General features: G+C 35.2%; 2 protein-coding genes across 2 annotated transcripts; one reads left to right on the forward strand and one right to left on the reverse strand.

The window, feature by feature from the left end:
- Positions 1 to 993: 993 nt before the first annotated feature.
- LOC132030656 (signal recognition particle 19 kDa protein) lies at positions 994 to 3,648 on the forward strand (the record flags this gene model as incomplete). Its single annotated transcript, XM_059420368.1, has 2 exons — positions 994 to 1,096; positions 3,325 to 3,648. Coding segments are annotated over 2 exons (234 nt in total), but the record flags the coding sequence as incomplete, so codon positions are not given.
- An 829-nt stretch (positions 3,649 to 4,477) lies between these two features.
- On the reverse strand, positions 4,478 to 10,531 carry LOC132030655 (uncharacterized). The gene is made up of 11 exons (XM_059420367.1): positions 10,379 to 10,531; positions 8,727 to 8,860; positions 7,489 to 7,570; positions 7,055 to 7,125; positions 6,837 to 6,938; positions 6,653 to 6,742; positions 5,921 to 5,995; positions 5,788 to 5,820; positions 5,598 to 5,678; positions 5,011 to 5,070; positions 4,478 to 4,920 (listed from the first exon to the last, which is right to left on the reverse strand). The coding sequence occupies exons 1-11, from the start codon at positions 10,431 to 10,433 to the stop codon at positions 4,774 to 4,776; spliced, it is 930 nt and encodes a 309-aa protein (XP_059276350.1). The 5' UTR covers positions 10,434 to 10,531; the 3' UTR covers positions 4,478 to 4,773.
- Between the last annotated feature and the right edge of the window lie 5,719 nt (positions 10,532 to 16,250).

Genomic DNA, 16,250 nt, shown 5'->3' on the forward strand with positions numbered 1-16,250 from the left:
ATGATTATGTATATGTAAGTGTTTACTTGGCCCTATGTAGATAATGGGGAAAGAGAAGATGTATATGACAATCATATAGCCAGCATTAACAATTACTCAGTAATTGATTTTCTGATAAAAAAGAAAAAGATGTATATAACAATCACTTAACTATGCATTGGTCTTGAAATAGTTGGGTTGGTGAGAATTCTCTGTATTTATCTGCCCTTAGGGTCATTTCATTGGAATACTAAATAATTTTATCTTTAAAGGCAAATTACAGCTCCCTATACTCTTTATATCTCGCATTTCTAGACGAACATACAAACACCTATCAAGACTTATAAGACTATGGGCACCCAAGGGTGTTGTCTAGTGGTCAATGAGGTGGGAGGTAGCAGGTAGGAATTAGTTGAGGTGCATGCAAGCTGGCCTCATAAAAAAATAACAATAAGACTATGGCAAACAAATGTAAGTGCACTAACAACAACTAAGTCCTAATCCCAACTCCCAAGTTCCCAACTTGTTGAAATCGCATGTATGAATCCTTTGCTTTTCATTGTATTTTATTTTTTCGTTCTTTAGGGCAACAAAGATAAAGAAAACCGGGGGAAAAAAGAAATGTGCAGGGATTAGAATTTTGAATAACAGCTGGAATCGACCACACTTTCTCGGTTCACTGAATCTCCTGAACCCTGTAAAGGTGTTTATCGTCGGGTGATTGATTGGGTTAATATTTACTCGTAGGAGCAGATTTCTGAATAGAGTGTTGCAATTTTATTTGAATCCTCCCAATGAAAACAATGGTAACTTGTTTAAACTTATGAGAAATAAGTTAATTGTGGTGATATCTGAATCATCCTTAGTCCCTTAAGACGTGATGTGCCTTTTAAAACAAAGATGGCAATTTGTGAGCGATACTGTTTTTATTAATGTTTTCTGAACAATTGAATCAGTGAACAGATAAGATTGAGATAAGAATTTGTTTATAGTTATATTTTGGATCTGTTGTAACAGCTTGATAAGGCATATCCACGGGATTTCATGCAAAGAGGAAGAGTGAGAATTTTGCTGAAGCGGGAAGATGGAACCCCTTATAATCCTGCCGTTTCTTCACGTAAGAACATTGCTTTTTTTTTTTTTTTTTTTTTTGTGTGTGTGTGTTTGTGTGGGGGGGGGGGGGGGTAAGCATTGTTCTATCCTCTAGTTTTGACATGCTGAGTGACTTCTTACTTTGTTTAAGCTCTCTTTTAAGCTTTAAACAATGAGCTTGTTTGATTTGTATGGAAAATTGTCTATGCTCTTAAATTGTGGAAAAAAGTCGTATGGATGAAAATGCTAAATATTTCAAATGTTGGAAGTGAATACCATTTATCAATAACCTGAAATTGTACCATTCTTGTGAAGCTATAGACACCATTCTTAATTGATGTTATCTTTGGCAAATCTACTTAGTGCAATTGGAATAAATTGCGTCATAAAAATGCTGGTTGACAACAAAAAAGAGATATACTATGCTTCAATCCCAAACTAGTGGGGGTATATAGATTCTTTATATCCTCTTGCTCTCTGTTTGGTTGCATTTCATACCAACACTCTAATTTGTCTTTTAAGACAAGTTAGAGATTCTCTACAGCTAGAATTCCTTTAATTCTTACACTTGTCACTACACTGGCATAGAAATCTTACACTTGTCCTTAGACTAACAACTAAAAAGGCTTCCGGCAGAAATCGGACGCGATGTAAGTATATCAACACCACTAAGTTTTTATCCCAAGTAGTTGGTATCGACATGGATGTTTTCCTTTCATCGTGTTCTATTAGTTGTTTGGTCCATATGGATCGTGAGAAGTTGTAGGTCTCTCATCTCTGTGCCAACTTCCTGTAAGGGAAGAAGAAAAGTAAAAAGAAAATATACTTGCAAGGCCTGTTGGGAAAGGTTTATCAATTGAGGATATGAATTTGGAGTTTGGGTGTATTAACTTTCTGCAAGGCCTGTTGGGAAAGCTTTATCAAGATCTGGTGGGTGGATTTCTTTGTGGATGGGTGAGTAGACATGGTTCTTTTTCCAGGTTGAATAGACATGGTTCTTTTTCCAGGTTAAGTTTATTTTATTACAAGAAAAACAGCGAGGGGATGTAACTTGTATGAACCAATTTTTTTCAAAACAAACAGAAGAAATTGATCCTCAATATTATTTATTTTCCTGTGACTGGGGTTAAACATGGTTGTGAAGAGTATCCGTGGGAAAACGTATTATGAGTCGTCCATAGAAGCAGGAGGATGGACGGACATGTGGTGTGAGTATATAGCAGGGAAAGTGATGATGAGTGCTTTTGTATTAATAATTATTGAAATCTCCTTGAAGCTCTATTTAAAAACTATAAATTTTAAAAGTATTTTTACATGGAAAATGAAGAATGATGGAAATGAAAGAGAGATTGTTAGGAGTTTTATTTTGGGAAGAGCATCTCGGAAATTACAGAAGATTTTAGGAATAAAACGCTTTGTGATCAAACCAACAATACTTTTAAGCTGAAAAACCATAAGTTGGGCCCTTATGGCTTTTCAGCTTATAAGCACTTTGGTGTTTACCAAATGTGTGTAGATAAGTTAAAATGTGCTTATAAGCTGGTCAAGCTTATGTTACCTTCTCAAAAAAAAAAAAAAAAAAAAGAACTGGTCAAGCTTACCGAAACACCCTCCTAGTTTCAATAAGAGTCCTAATTTATCAGTACTTAACTAAAGGATCAACTTACACAATTTCAATTTCAAAAAAAGGATCAGCTCGTTCAATCTGTAACAACTTAACATCAGAATTTTTCCCCTGGAGAGAAATGGAGAGTGTTTTCGATGTCCTTGTTCTGCAAAAAACTCAGGCTTAACCAGACCTATGCTGCAGGTATTGGTATGTGATATGAGAAGTGGAAGTGGGGAAATAGAGGTGTGTTCAAACCAAATAGAGAAGGGTTAATATTTGTAAACCTACTGCAGAATTGAGACATGAAATCTTCTCTCACAAAGTTGTATGGGATACCATTGTGCTATTCGAGATTTTGTTTATCTTTTTTATTGCAGTTTGGGTATCTATTAAATGGCAGATATCAGCAGGAAAACAAGAAATTTGCTTGACTGTAACGTCGTTGTACGTTGAAAGTTGAAACAAATCGAGTAACACACGCTCGTTCGAAAAAAGAACATGTCATACAGTCAGCTTTAAATGATGGTTTTGGTGGTATTGGCGGACATTTCCTCATTTTTTCTAGTTCAGCGCCTGTAATTTGTTTTCCTCTCTAAAAGCTTCATTGAACCATCTCTAACACTTTCTAGGGTCGTATTATACAGGGAAACAGTTTATGATCCAGGTTGCAGAGTTGGTTCGAAGACATCCTAATAGGACTAAGAAGCAGGAGCCTGCATCCTCTTCTGCAGCTGGTTCTTCAAAATCTGGCAAGGGGGGTAAAAAGAAGAGATAGGCTCGGGAGCCAACATTTGAATTTCTTCAAACCGATTAGAGATCTTAGGTCTGTTTTTGTCGGAATACTAGTCCCTTCTTTTCGACTTGATTTTGGGAGATTTTCCAAAGACTTGTAAAGAAAGGAAAATGGTGTATGAGCTATCCAAGAATGTGCCATATTTGTATCATCGATCTAGACATTTTTGTTGTTTTTTGGGCCTGAACTTAGTTTTCTTTCTTTGTTTTTTTTTTTTTTTGCTTTAGCCTAAACTTAGCTGGTGATTGTTAATATTTGCTTTTGATTACAACTAAGCTTTAATTCCAAACTAGTTGGGGTCGACAATATGCGTCGATCTCAAACTAGTTGGCACCGATGATATGAATGCTCATTATCCATTCTCAGTTCGAAGAGGCTAATGGCATGAACTGATGCTTTATCTTGTTTGGTAACATAGGAAATGCCAAATAAAATCTCGGGTGATTGTTCCATTTCTGTGTTGAAGTTTGAATCTGAGACTACTGAATCCAGCTGCGAATGAACTTTAAGATCCCTCGATCATGCGTAGTAGATTAAGCAACGCATTATATCCTTCTCCTTATCTGGGTTTATTTTCTGTATGTTTTGTGATGAGGACCAGTACCTTTGGATTTTAAATCGCAGCACAATTAGTTCTTTAATACATGTTTCTCAACCGTAAAGTTGCAAATTCAAAATCTTAAAGGCCTTTTTCATGAAGGAGTTGGTCTTACGTATTTCAAATTCAGAGGGTAAAATGTTTCAAACCTGTTTCAACGTAGCTAAGAAAGTTTGGATTTGGATTATAACTGCAGATTACCATTCGTCAGTCGTATGTGTTTTTGTTATGTTCGGGGCAACACTTTTGACTAAATTCAAGAACTTGAAAACAAAACCCAAAAGGGATGGATCAAATCTTTGCGAATCCATATCTAGTTTAGCAACTACAACGCAAAATGTGTACAAATTTATATATGTCCAACCCACAAGTTATGTTTGCGACGTGATTTTAGACCCTGCAAACATTTTCCCAAGAATGATAAGTGCAATCAAAAGACTTTCACAAAGTTTATCCCCTACATTCTGGCTCCAATCAATGACCAAAATGAAACGCATTTATTATATTGTTACAAATACAGCTTTATATGACATGTAAAAGGGGAAAACAAAAGAAGAAAAGAACAAACAACCTTGTATGTGTATAATGTTGTGGGCAACCACAGAGGCCACGAATCAACCAGCCGTCGATCAATATATAAACAAAATGAATCGGGTAATCACATCCAAGTGATCCAACTTTGAATAGAGGATAAGTTAGAGGTCAGAATCCTGGACCCAACACGCTCCTTGTTAAAGACAACCCAACTGGATAAGATCTGTGAATCCTCATAAGATCTTTTCCTTCTGTATCAGTAACCAATTTCGGTGGCACACTTGATTCATTAGATTCAGCAATGAACTCAAGCCCCTATATTATAATACATTGTTTGATTAGACCTTGTAAACCATTAAAAGGACGACCAAATCTAGTAAATCAGGTTCGAGAGAGTCAATGTACCTTCACGGAATTTTCCTTGGGAGTCAACTTTGAATGCTCTATCAGCTTAGCCTCGACGCCCTTTCAAATATTCCAATTGCCAAAATAAGAATACATTTTATGTTTTGAACAAAATAGGAACAATGAGACTTAAGGACATATTTGCCCACAGAGAAAAAGACAGAAATCAGTTTCGTTTTTAATACATAGCTAAGAAGTAGTAGGAGTAACAAACACCAAAATTTTCAAGAGATCGTGTTTGCTCTTATCACAATCAGATATCATGGAAAGACGCCAAATTTTTTTCTTACCAGTAGCCTAATTACAGTTTTTATGGTTTAGGTCAGTCACCAAGTCCTTTCGAGTAATCTTATAGGATAAATTGCCAAGCACCAGGAGAAAGTCAATGTTAAGCAGATGAAAAAGACATAGTGATAACCATTGATCACAACCGTAATTGGAAATGCAAACACTCATTCAAACTGCGATGGAAACATGCAAACACTCATTCAAAATACACGCTGCCAGTATTCCTTACGGGAGGAAGAAACAGAACAAAGAGGAAGGACAACAATAGTCGAAAGGCTTTCATCAAAAAAAAAAAATACCTGAATAACTCTAGTACTTTCACCATCCTTAATGCCCCCGGCAACTTGGCACAAGTACCACAAACCAGAATTTGTCACATCCTGTGGAATGGGGAAAAATAAACAAAGACAACTTGTGATGCAACCGCAATAGTAGCAGAACATAGGAAAAGAAGGGGCAAAAACATGTTCCAGACATTTAGATATTCACCTGGTTACTCTCAAGAAGCTCAATCTTCCCTTCCTGCCAAGTTGAGCAACAACTGAAAGATTACAAAATGACTAGCCAGCAGATTTTTACTAGCACTACCATATGGATACAGTTTGTCAAGAAATGTACTCACCAATCCAGACACCATCTCATAGATTGAGTTTATATCAAAACCAATTTGATTCAGATTAGCCTTAACGTCTCTCACCTGCATAAAGAAACATCTCATGTTGAGCACTGAGAAATAAAGTCTCCAAGTGCCTCAATACATAAAGTCTATACTAAGATATCCATGCAAGTAGTCAGTGATAATTATTTTCTAGACTTAACCTTGACCTTTTAAATAAAATCTGGCCTCTATTCTTACATACAACCAATAAAGTTCAGGTCGTATTGGTAAGTTCCTCCCAGTAACTTTCTGTTATACGTCTCTCAAGTTAGACAAAGCAGTTGATTGTTAACTCATTCCCCTGATTTTTTTTCTCTCGCTATAACTGAGACAGAACCTAATATATTTTTTCCTCTGGTGTGCTGGTGTGAAAAAGGAGTTACAGGAAACTATTTCTCACATAAGATAAAAGAATGCTTCCTGATACATCAATGTTAAAAAGAGAATGGGAAGAAATGATATTCCCCTTGCATCATTTAGTAATAAGTTTTGATGTCTCAATTTGCTCATCTAGCTTCCAGTCCAAGTAATAGGCTCTGTCTCACTATAACTGAGACAGAACCTAATATATTTTTTCCTTTGGTGTGCTGGTGTGAAAAAGGAGTTACAGGACACTATTTCTCACATAAGATAAAAGAATGCTTCCTGATACATGAATGTTAAAAAGAGAACGGGAAGAAATGTTATTCTCCTTACATCATAAGTAATAAGTTTTGATGTCTCAATTTGCTCATCTAGCTTCCAGTCCAAGTTTTCCAGCTTCTTCGTCAAATGTCTTCTTGTAGACTACAAAAGAAATAGAAGTGAAATAAGTACGAGAACAGTTAATACCATATAATACACAGATAATCCAGGAAATTGTTGACAATTCTTGACTCACAGCCAATGCGTCAGATACGTTTTCCAACTGCTTAGACACGGATGCAACAGCGTTCGCCATATTATGCTTTGTTACATACATTACATCAGAAAATGACCAACCCTGTGGAGGATTCGAAAGAGCACATGTGATCTAACAACTATATAAAGAATGTAACAAAACTAAAAGATATATCTTTGGGGTGCCAATAGACATAAACTGTAGCAGGGAACACTTGCCTTCCACTTCATGTAACAATATCCCGCCGCCCCAACTGCGGCAGCTGGAAGAATGTAAGAAGCATAGCTCCCTAAAAAAAAAGCAAAGGCTCATAACCATCACAGCTCTACTTCAACTGGCTTGTATATATAAAGGACAAGTAGGGTATTTATATTCTAGTATTCTAGCCCCAACTGGGCAGGGCTGCTCTTTGATAAGTAATAAAAAAGAGTAATATTGAAGAAAGGGTAACAGAATTTTAAGGAAATAATCTCTTGACTAAGGAAGACTAAAAACAAACAGGGCCTAAAGAACTTCCACTTTCATGTTGAAAAACAGCATCGTAATTGGAGAGGTGTTACATAATTCAAGACTTAATTACCAGGGTCCATTTAAGATATTGCAAATCTCCTTCTAGAGAATTTAAAATGAACATAAAAAGACAAAAACATACCACTGGAGGAAGAATCCTTATTGAAAATAGTAATTGGATTTGATATGCTCATCTCCCGAATCTCTTGTGCTAATTGTCGAATCTAAAGGCAACATCATAACCAAGAAAGGCTTGGATGAGGTAACAAGTGGAATTATATAAGAAACATGTAAGTAATTGTTAATTTGTAACATCGCATTAACATATTCAGGAGCTCTGTTTATCTACTTTCTTGATAACATACATAGAGGATTCATATTCCTGACCCCATAGTGATTGATTGATTAAAGTATCATTTATGAGGAGCTCTATCACTTACAACAACTGTTTAAGTTGCATAATTGGTTTTACCCTCTTTGGGGTGTGGGTGTAGGGCGGAAGGATGGTTAATATGTTCACCTAAGGTGTATAAATGAGATGTGGTGATATAATGTAAAAAACTATGATGTTAAAGAGGTGCAGCAAAGTATTAACCATATTGGCTCCTCCTTATAAGGTTCAGATCAGAAGTTGTTTGAGTGTGACCAGAAAAGAGGAATTATTCTATGTACAGCTTGTGATGCAGAACTAAAGTTGCGCGCTTTATATGTTCGGCATACAAACGCCATGTACATTGACACACAGAAATCAAGTTCATTTGTGAAACATATTTTGTGAGAGTAATGCTCCAAAGTTGCTGAATTGGTTTGACCACTGACCAGCTCGTCTAATAAAAGCTTAAGTCATTAGAAATAGGATACTTTTATTTATTTGTCAAGGTTGCCAATACACCCTCTATTCTGATTGTTTTCTTGAGTCAATAATGTATATATATTTTTTGTTGATGGATGGAGGTAAGAGTCAAATCCATGATGTCTGCATACTATGCTACCATGTTGAATGGTGTGACTACCTTATTTAAAGCTTAATTATTTTTTGATGAAGTATTTAAAGCTTAATTATTACAAAGAAGACTCTTTTATTTCTTTATCTATGTTAGGTCAACAAAAATAATATGCCTTCTTCTATTTGAGGGAATGAAGATGGTACCAATGAGCTTCGAAGTATATCTTATGATAAACGCTGTGACATAGCTAACCAGCTTCCCCTAATCTTTTGATTCTTCCCCCCTCTACCCTCAGTCACTAAATCTCAACATGTTGAATAAAATTGTATGGTTTTTACCTTTATCTTGTTTTATTTTCTTTTCCTTCAAAACATCTGATGAATCTACTTTGATAAGCACAAGATAATGAAATAGTAAAAGATGAATGTAATACCTGAGCTGCTAGAAGAGCAGTGTCATATTTACCAGGTGATGTTTCAGCGGCATTCACGCCATTTATCACCTCCTGAAGCTGTGAGATTAGATCGGATAATCGTCCACTCTTCAATATTACTGACCCAGTCAAACCTACACCACAACCAAATTTGTCAGCCCCCCCAAAATAAGAACCTATAGAAATTCAAGTCCTAACAAAATTTCTGCTCTAGGGTAATATCAAAAGTAACTCCACAAGGAGGGGTCCACCAAAGGAAATGCAACACGATAGAAGACACTAGGAGGGGTCCACCAGAGGAAATGCAACACGATAGAAGAGTTCGTTAAGCCATGTAAGATCCTCAAATTAACCACAACTACCATCTGCAGTCCACTCTAATTCTCTTCCCTGCCTGGGTAGGGGGCTCCAGGGGCGGAGAGGTAGAGCCCAGGGTGTTCATCCGAACCCCCTTCGGCGAAAAATTACATTGTTTATACATGGTTAAAATTATTTTTTTATGTATATATAGTAGATGTTGAACCCCCTTTCACTTGTTCGTGTGTTTACTTCTTTAAATTTTGAACCCCTAAGTGAAAATTCTGGCTCCGCCACTTGGGGGCTCTACTCCTACTTCAATTAAAGGTCTCCCACCCCCTACCCCCACTCCCTCTCCCTCGGCCCTCTTTTTTTTTTTTTTTGAAACTGGTAAATTCCTCTCCCTCAGCCCTCTTTTTCCCCCTCTAACGCCCTCAAGGCCAGATATAAAGGAAGTTTCGGATACTAGTTTAACGGCCAGCGTAAAAATTCTCCGAAACTACATTAACTTAATCGAGCAGAATGAATATAGATAGTCCACCTTAACTATTTGGGATTGAGGCATAGTTGATCATTCATTATTAGTAATAAAATTACCTAAACAATCATTTTCTATTAGATTAAGGTTCCAAAATTATCAGCTAAACTAAGCTAATTTCTTCGAGCTTCGGAAGCAAAACGAATCTCTCTTTTTTTTCCTTCCTTTTGATTGACTACTATTAGTAAAGCAATAACAAATGGAATATATAAAGTGATGAACTACAAATACATACATACATATATACATATATATATATATATATATATATATTTGGACCACAATCATATAAACCGGGCTTTAAAATTCCCTTCTAAAAAAGATTATCTTCCTTCCTTTTTTACCGTCCCAAAAAGATTGGCAGACCTTTCATATTTAGAAACAATTTACCTTATGAGATGATTTTTTACACACACAAATATCTAAAAGCCCACACATTTCAAAAAGTCTTCCGTTGTTTCTTAAACTTTGTGCCAAGTCCAAAGACATATCTTTTTGGGCCATTAAACTAGTAATAAAATTAGCTAAAAAATAATTTTCTATTAGATCAAAGTTCCAAATTATCAGCTAAACGAATTTCTCCTTGTTCCTAGTTCCTACCTTCCTTTTGATTGACTAGTAGAAGTAAAACAACTATAAATTGATATATAACTGCATACTTATTGGGAGAAATCACCTAAACAACACAAAAACAAATCTCTCTTCCTTCCTATTGATTGACTACTAGAAGTAAAGCAAATATAAAGTGATGAACTATATATATATATATGTATGTATATATATATATACTAATGTATGTATTGGGAGAAATTATGACCTGCGCCGACGAGTATGAGTACTTTGGAAGTCGCGACGCCTGTTTGCATCGCCATGTTTTAATATCTCCGGTGAACACCTTTATTCAATGCCTTAATTTAGAAAGTAGCGTGTTATATATGGCGGTGGTTTAATTAGACACATATTTTTACCATTGTCTAAATCCAAATTTACTGTTTACTGTCGGGAGGAAGTGAAAAAAGAAAGGGATAATAGCAGTTTGGTCCCTGAGGTATTGGTAAATTTTGTTTTTAGTGCTTGTTATATTTGATTAAGCATATCTAATATTTAGGAGGCGTTTCGCCATAAGAATTATTCACTTTATTCCGGAGTTTTTTTTTTCACTTTTCGGTGTTTGGTCATAAGAATTTCGGAATACCAAAAACTTGTTTTTCAAAAAATTTTACTTTTTTACAACTACATTTCACCAAAAACTACAATTTCAAAAATTATGGCCAAACACAACTCCAACTCCAAAATTCCAAAAAAAGTAAAAAAAAAATTGGTATCTATGGACAAACGGGGCCTTAATTTCTTGAAATATGTGATTTTTGTCCCTTTATGTAATGCATATGTTATGTTTTGCATTAATTTTTAGAACTGCATTACTTTTAAATATGAAGTAATAATACAAGTTTAACACGATATATAGGTAATTATATAGTTAAACAATTGATAATCATCATAAATTTGTGAATATCAACAAGCAAGAGATTTTGATTAGTTTAAGATGAAATGTGTTTATTTATATATTAGAAGGACTAAAATCAAATTTATCAGTAATTAAAAGTTTTATTGACCTTTAAAAAAAGAGTAATAGTTGACTGGTGTTCATGTTATCCTTTTTTTGACAATGTTTTCCCCTTTTTTATTTTATTCCTTAAAATCCATTCACGAACAAAAAAATGAGCGAAAGAAAATTGGCAAATTGGTTTGCCTACTTCATTATCACATATTCACAATAAGTTTATAAAAATATTAGTGATGTGAATTGTGATGTATGAGTTGCAACTTGTAGGCTACAATTACACTATTTACTTTCTATCTACTTTTTAGGGGCCGCAGGGGATTCATTTATAGGGGCCGAAGGGGATTCATTCAAAAAAAAAATCACCAAAAAATCATTTGATATTTTAAAAGTTAATTTTTTTAATGTGCATGGTTGATTCTACTCCCAAGCTAACAATAAAATGTTAATATCGAGAGTTTTTTAAAGTATGATATTCACAATGGCCATATGGCTTTCTCACTTTATTATTCTTAAATTGAGGTTTTAGTTTTAGTTTTATTGATCTAGTGATCAATATCAATACAAAAAATTGTACACTAAAATCAAAGTACTGCATTTATTAATTTTCTTTTACGATAAAAATCGACGATAAAAATCAACTCATACTTTAGTTATTAACTAAAATTCACTTAAAATCATTTTACTTAACATTTGAATATTCAGCTATATATACCAGTTAGAATATTTGCTTTTGGACTGCAATAACTTTGTTTTGTTGCTTTTGAATAAACCTTGTTTTACTGTTAGTAATTACTTAGTTAGAAATATATTCTGCAGAGATATTCTTGACTAGGTTAGTTAATTAAAGATATACTCTGCAGAGATATTTTAGGCTAGTTTATGATTATATTTTTTACTGTTTTTCCCAATAAATGCAGAGCTAACATAGCTAAATAAAATAATTCTCTTTGACTGCATTGCAGTATATTTTTCTCTCAATATTTTTTTTCTCTGTTATTTCCTATGTTTCTTTATTAAAAACCAACAATTAGTATCTAGAGCCATTTTCTTGAGTGACCTATGAGTGAGATCGATTGTAAAAATAATTTTTCTCAAATAGCTCCTCCTATCTTTGATGGTGAGAATTACCATCTCTAGACAAGAATATGGAGACTTATCTTGAGGCTTTAGATCTTTGGGAGGCCATGGAAGAGGATTATGATGTTCTTCCGCTGCCAAATAATCCCATCGTGGCCCAGATCAAAAGCCAAAAAGAAAATCAAAAAATCAAAGGCGAAAACAACTTTGTTTGCTGGTGATACAATAATTTTCACAAGAGTTATGGCTTTCAAAACAGCCAAAGAAATTTGGGATTATGAGTACACAGGGGATGAAAGAATATGAGGCATAAAAGTGTTGAATTTAATAAGAGAATTTGAATTGCAAAAGATGAAGGAATCTGAGACCGTCAAAGAGTACTCAGACCGGCTTCTTACCATTGTTAACAAGGTAAGGTTGCATGGCACTGACTTTAAAGATTCAAAAATTGTTGAAAAAATTCTTGTTACGCTGCCTGAAAGATAAAGTATCCACCTTGAAAACACAAAAGATCTGTCCAAATTTACCTTGGTAGAATTGCTAAATACATTGCAGGCACAAGAGCAAAGGAGGCTTATGAGGCAAGATGGTATGGCTAAAGGAGCCTTGATAGCCAACCACAAAATTCAAAGCAAAGGTAATAATTCAAATAAAAATTACCCACCCGATCAGCCCTGTGGCAAAAAAGGTCATCCTCCATTTAAATGTTGAATGAGGCCAGATGCACAGTGCAAGATCTGCAACCCACTTCAACTTGGTCATGAAGCAGTGATTTGCAAAAACAAATCTCCAAAATATGAAGCAGATGCTCAAGTCGGCTAATTAAGAAGAAGAAGAAGACCACTTGTTTGTGGCAACATATCTTTCAACCAAGAAATCTGATTTTTGGATGATTGACCGTGGTTGTATAAACCACATAACATATGACAAAAATCTTTTTAAAGAGTTTATGTCTATGGAAAACAAGAAAGTCAGAATCGGGAATGGTGACTATATTCTTGCAAAAGGAAAAGGGATAGTTGCACGATTGTGGGCTTCAGCTGTACCATTTACGCCTTCTGCACTTTTTGCCACATTCAATGCCAATGCCACAGGAGACTGCTGCTCTTCCATTAGATCAGGATGCGTCCTTCCATTTGCTACACTAGCAGGCTGAGGAAGAGATTTGGTGGTTGGCACAGATTCAAACCCCGAACCAAGTTTCTCTTCCGTGGATGCTTTGATAATCTCAACTGAACCCCAGTCATTCTCAAGTTCCTCCCCGGAAGCAACGCTAAGACTCTAAAGTCTTCTTCATCGTCAATAAGAGCGGGTTCAGAAAGCCAAATCGGTCACTGTAGTCTCCATCACTTGGTGGCAGAAAAAACTCTAAAATATAATCATCCTTGCCAGTGTGAGTGCTCCGTAAGCAGATTGCAAAACAGCGAGACAACCCAAACAAACGTGCATAGTTTGTTTATCTTTAAATTTTTGAAAATTTGACAATTAAACCAAATACTAAGCTAGCATTTGGCCATAGATTTTGGATCAGATTTTGAAAATTTATCTTTAAATTTTTGGTTGGCGATGAAATTTGATCAGAGTTTGAACATTTATCTTCAAAATATTTTCAAGTTCCAAAAACTAGCTCATTGGAGAAATTTCAATTCCACTCACAAAACTTCAAATTATTTCCTTCAAGTTCCAAAATCACAACTTCAAAAACTCAAATTCAAGTTTTAACATCAAAATCTATAGCCAAATGGGAGCTATCTGGCATAACTTGTATTTTTACTATGTACTGAGCTAAAAGAACTGTTAGTACGATGTGTTACTATATACTCTCATATTCATCATCTATCTTTCTCTTCAAAGAGTCAATAGAATATTTTCTAAGTCAACTAACTTGACACACAGCTCCAAAAATATTGGAAACAGCAACAAGGATTGATAAGCCCTAAGGCTTACAAGTGAGAAATCTAAGGACAACTGGAAAGCTTTAGATAACAAGTATTTAAGGCTGCAGATTAAAACTTGTTCCTAAGGGCACTAATTTTATTGAGACGCCATTGACTAAACTTGACACAGTATAAGCTCGTGGCTTACATAGCTAGAGAGCTTTAGACTGTCGCCGGTGAGAGCATTTCCGGTAGGTAGAGTATTTAAAGGACATACGAATTACATCGCGGTCAAAGATTTTCTTGTTTGTTTCTTGAAATCTGAACTATGTCATACAAAACTGGGACAGAGGGAGTAGTAATAAAGTTACATAAACAATCATTTTCTATTAGATCAAAGTTCCAAATTATCAGCTAAACTAAGCTAATTTCCTCGAACTTCAGAACAAAAACAAATCTCTCTTTCTTCCTTCCTATTGATTGACTGGTAGAAGTAAAGCAACTATAAAATGATGAACTCTGTGTGTGTGTATATATACATGTATTGAGAGAAATTGTTATACCCCGCGTTTTCAGAGCATGAGTTTGATATGTACCTCATCGTAGTAATGGGATGTTTTGAAAGGCACAAGCCATGGAAAGTACGTAACAACGAAGAAAAAGGGTGAATTACGATCTAAAAGTCGTAATCTAGAAAGAATATTTTGAAACACGGGAACATGGCCATTATTAGTGTAATAAGTGACAAATATCATGTATGGAGAATTTTTAATATTTCGGGATTGATAAAATTGAAGAAAATAAGTTCTTAAAATTTGAGCAACGCGGGACGGATTTTAGTTAACTTTGGAGGCGCATATCTCATAGTATATGTGGAGTTTTAAGGTGGTTCAAAGTCCTAAATGAAGTTCGTCGAGTCTAGTTTGTAATGCAACCAACCGTTCATTGACAGACATCGGAGTAGAGAATTATAGACGTTACAAACCGAACCGTCGACGCAGAAACGATATTCGGCACCGCATTAAAGATGCGATAAACGATCACAAGATCTTGCTACAAGATCGTAGCTACGTAAAACCGACTTAGAAACGTTTTTAAGGGTTAAAAAATCTCATTTTTTTCATCAAAACTTCCAAAAATTTCCAGAAAATTCGGCAATGGGGAGCAAATGGAAGACCAAAAAATTCTCCTCCAAAAAAATTATTTTCCTAGCATTCCTACCAAGTGGAAGGTCCTTATTAACATGGGATGATTGTTGAGGCAAGTAGAGTGTTGTTCTTGAAGTTTTCAAAGCCTTAGCATGAAAGAAGAACCAAGTAGAGGTAAGGTTTAATTTCATCTTTCATGTGTTATGGATGGTTTGTACATGTTGTGGTATGTGGAAATAAATGAAGTTCATGAAATGTGCATGTAGAAGTGTAGCCGTGTGTGTGTGTGGCGTGTATGATGTGTGTTGGAAGAATGGTGAAGTAATTGTAGTTAGCACGTTTGTGTATCGTTACGACGTGTAGAAATGAATGGAACTCATAAAATATTGGAGCCGATGTTTGGCCGTGTATGTTGGATTGGGCCGTGTGTGTTGTGTTGTGTATGAAGTGAAGAATTAATTTTATTTAGTGTAATTTGGTTGTTGTGTTGTGGATTATGTGAAGAAAAATGAAGTTTTAATGATCCAAGTTGAAGCTATAATTGTGTGGGGGTACATGCTTTAGGAGCCAATTTGGTCCTAATGTGTTTTCTTGAAGTTATGATAATGATATTGCTAACGTGCGGATTGTTGGTGAAGTTTATGAATTTGGAAGGAAGAAATATGTTATGGTTGCTCATGTTGAGTTGGCCGAAGGTTTCGTTCTATGGCATATTATTCGATTGTTTGAATATTTTGCTGATTGTCAGAAATGTTATTGAATCATGTTTGAATGGTTTTGAGTTGGTATTTGAACGTGAGCAATGATATTGAATTGATTATATATGTTGGTTTGAACGTAATTGGAATGTCGTCGATTTATAAAAGAAGGTTGTTGATGATAAAAGTGCGTTTTGAATAAATGGTTGATGTTGTTAGAATGTTTGCTGGTATTGTTGTCGATGAATTCGCCGGAAGAAATCTCGGGTTGTTGCAATTTATAAAGTGTTGCCCAAATTTAAATAAAAGTAATGGCTTGGAA

Source organism: Lycium ferocissimum, chromosome 9, assembly GCF_029784015.1.
Source record: "Lycium ferocissimum isolate CSIRO_LF1 chromosome 9, AGI_CSIRO_Lferr_CH_V1, whole genome shotgun sequence".
In the NCBI taxonomy this organism is placed as follows: Eukaryota; Viridiplantae; Streptophyta; class Magnoliopsida; order Solanales; family Solanaceae; genus Lycium; species Lycium ferocissimum.

Excerpts from the sequence above, each read along its gene's own strand:
- LOC132030655 (XM_059420367.1), bottom strand. The coding sequence starts at position 10,433 with ATGGCGATGCAAACAGGCGTCGCGACTTCCAAAGTACTCATACTCGTC. Across the intron at positions 7,126-7,488 it reads TAAGGATTCTTCCTCCAGTG|GGAGCTATGCTTCTTACATT; the intron begins GTATGTTTTTGT and ends CTTTTTTTTTAG. Across the intron at positions 5,679-5,787 it reads AGCTTCTTGAGAGTAACCAG|GATGTGACAAATTCTGGTTT; the intron begins GTGAATATCTAA and ends CCCATTCCACAG.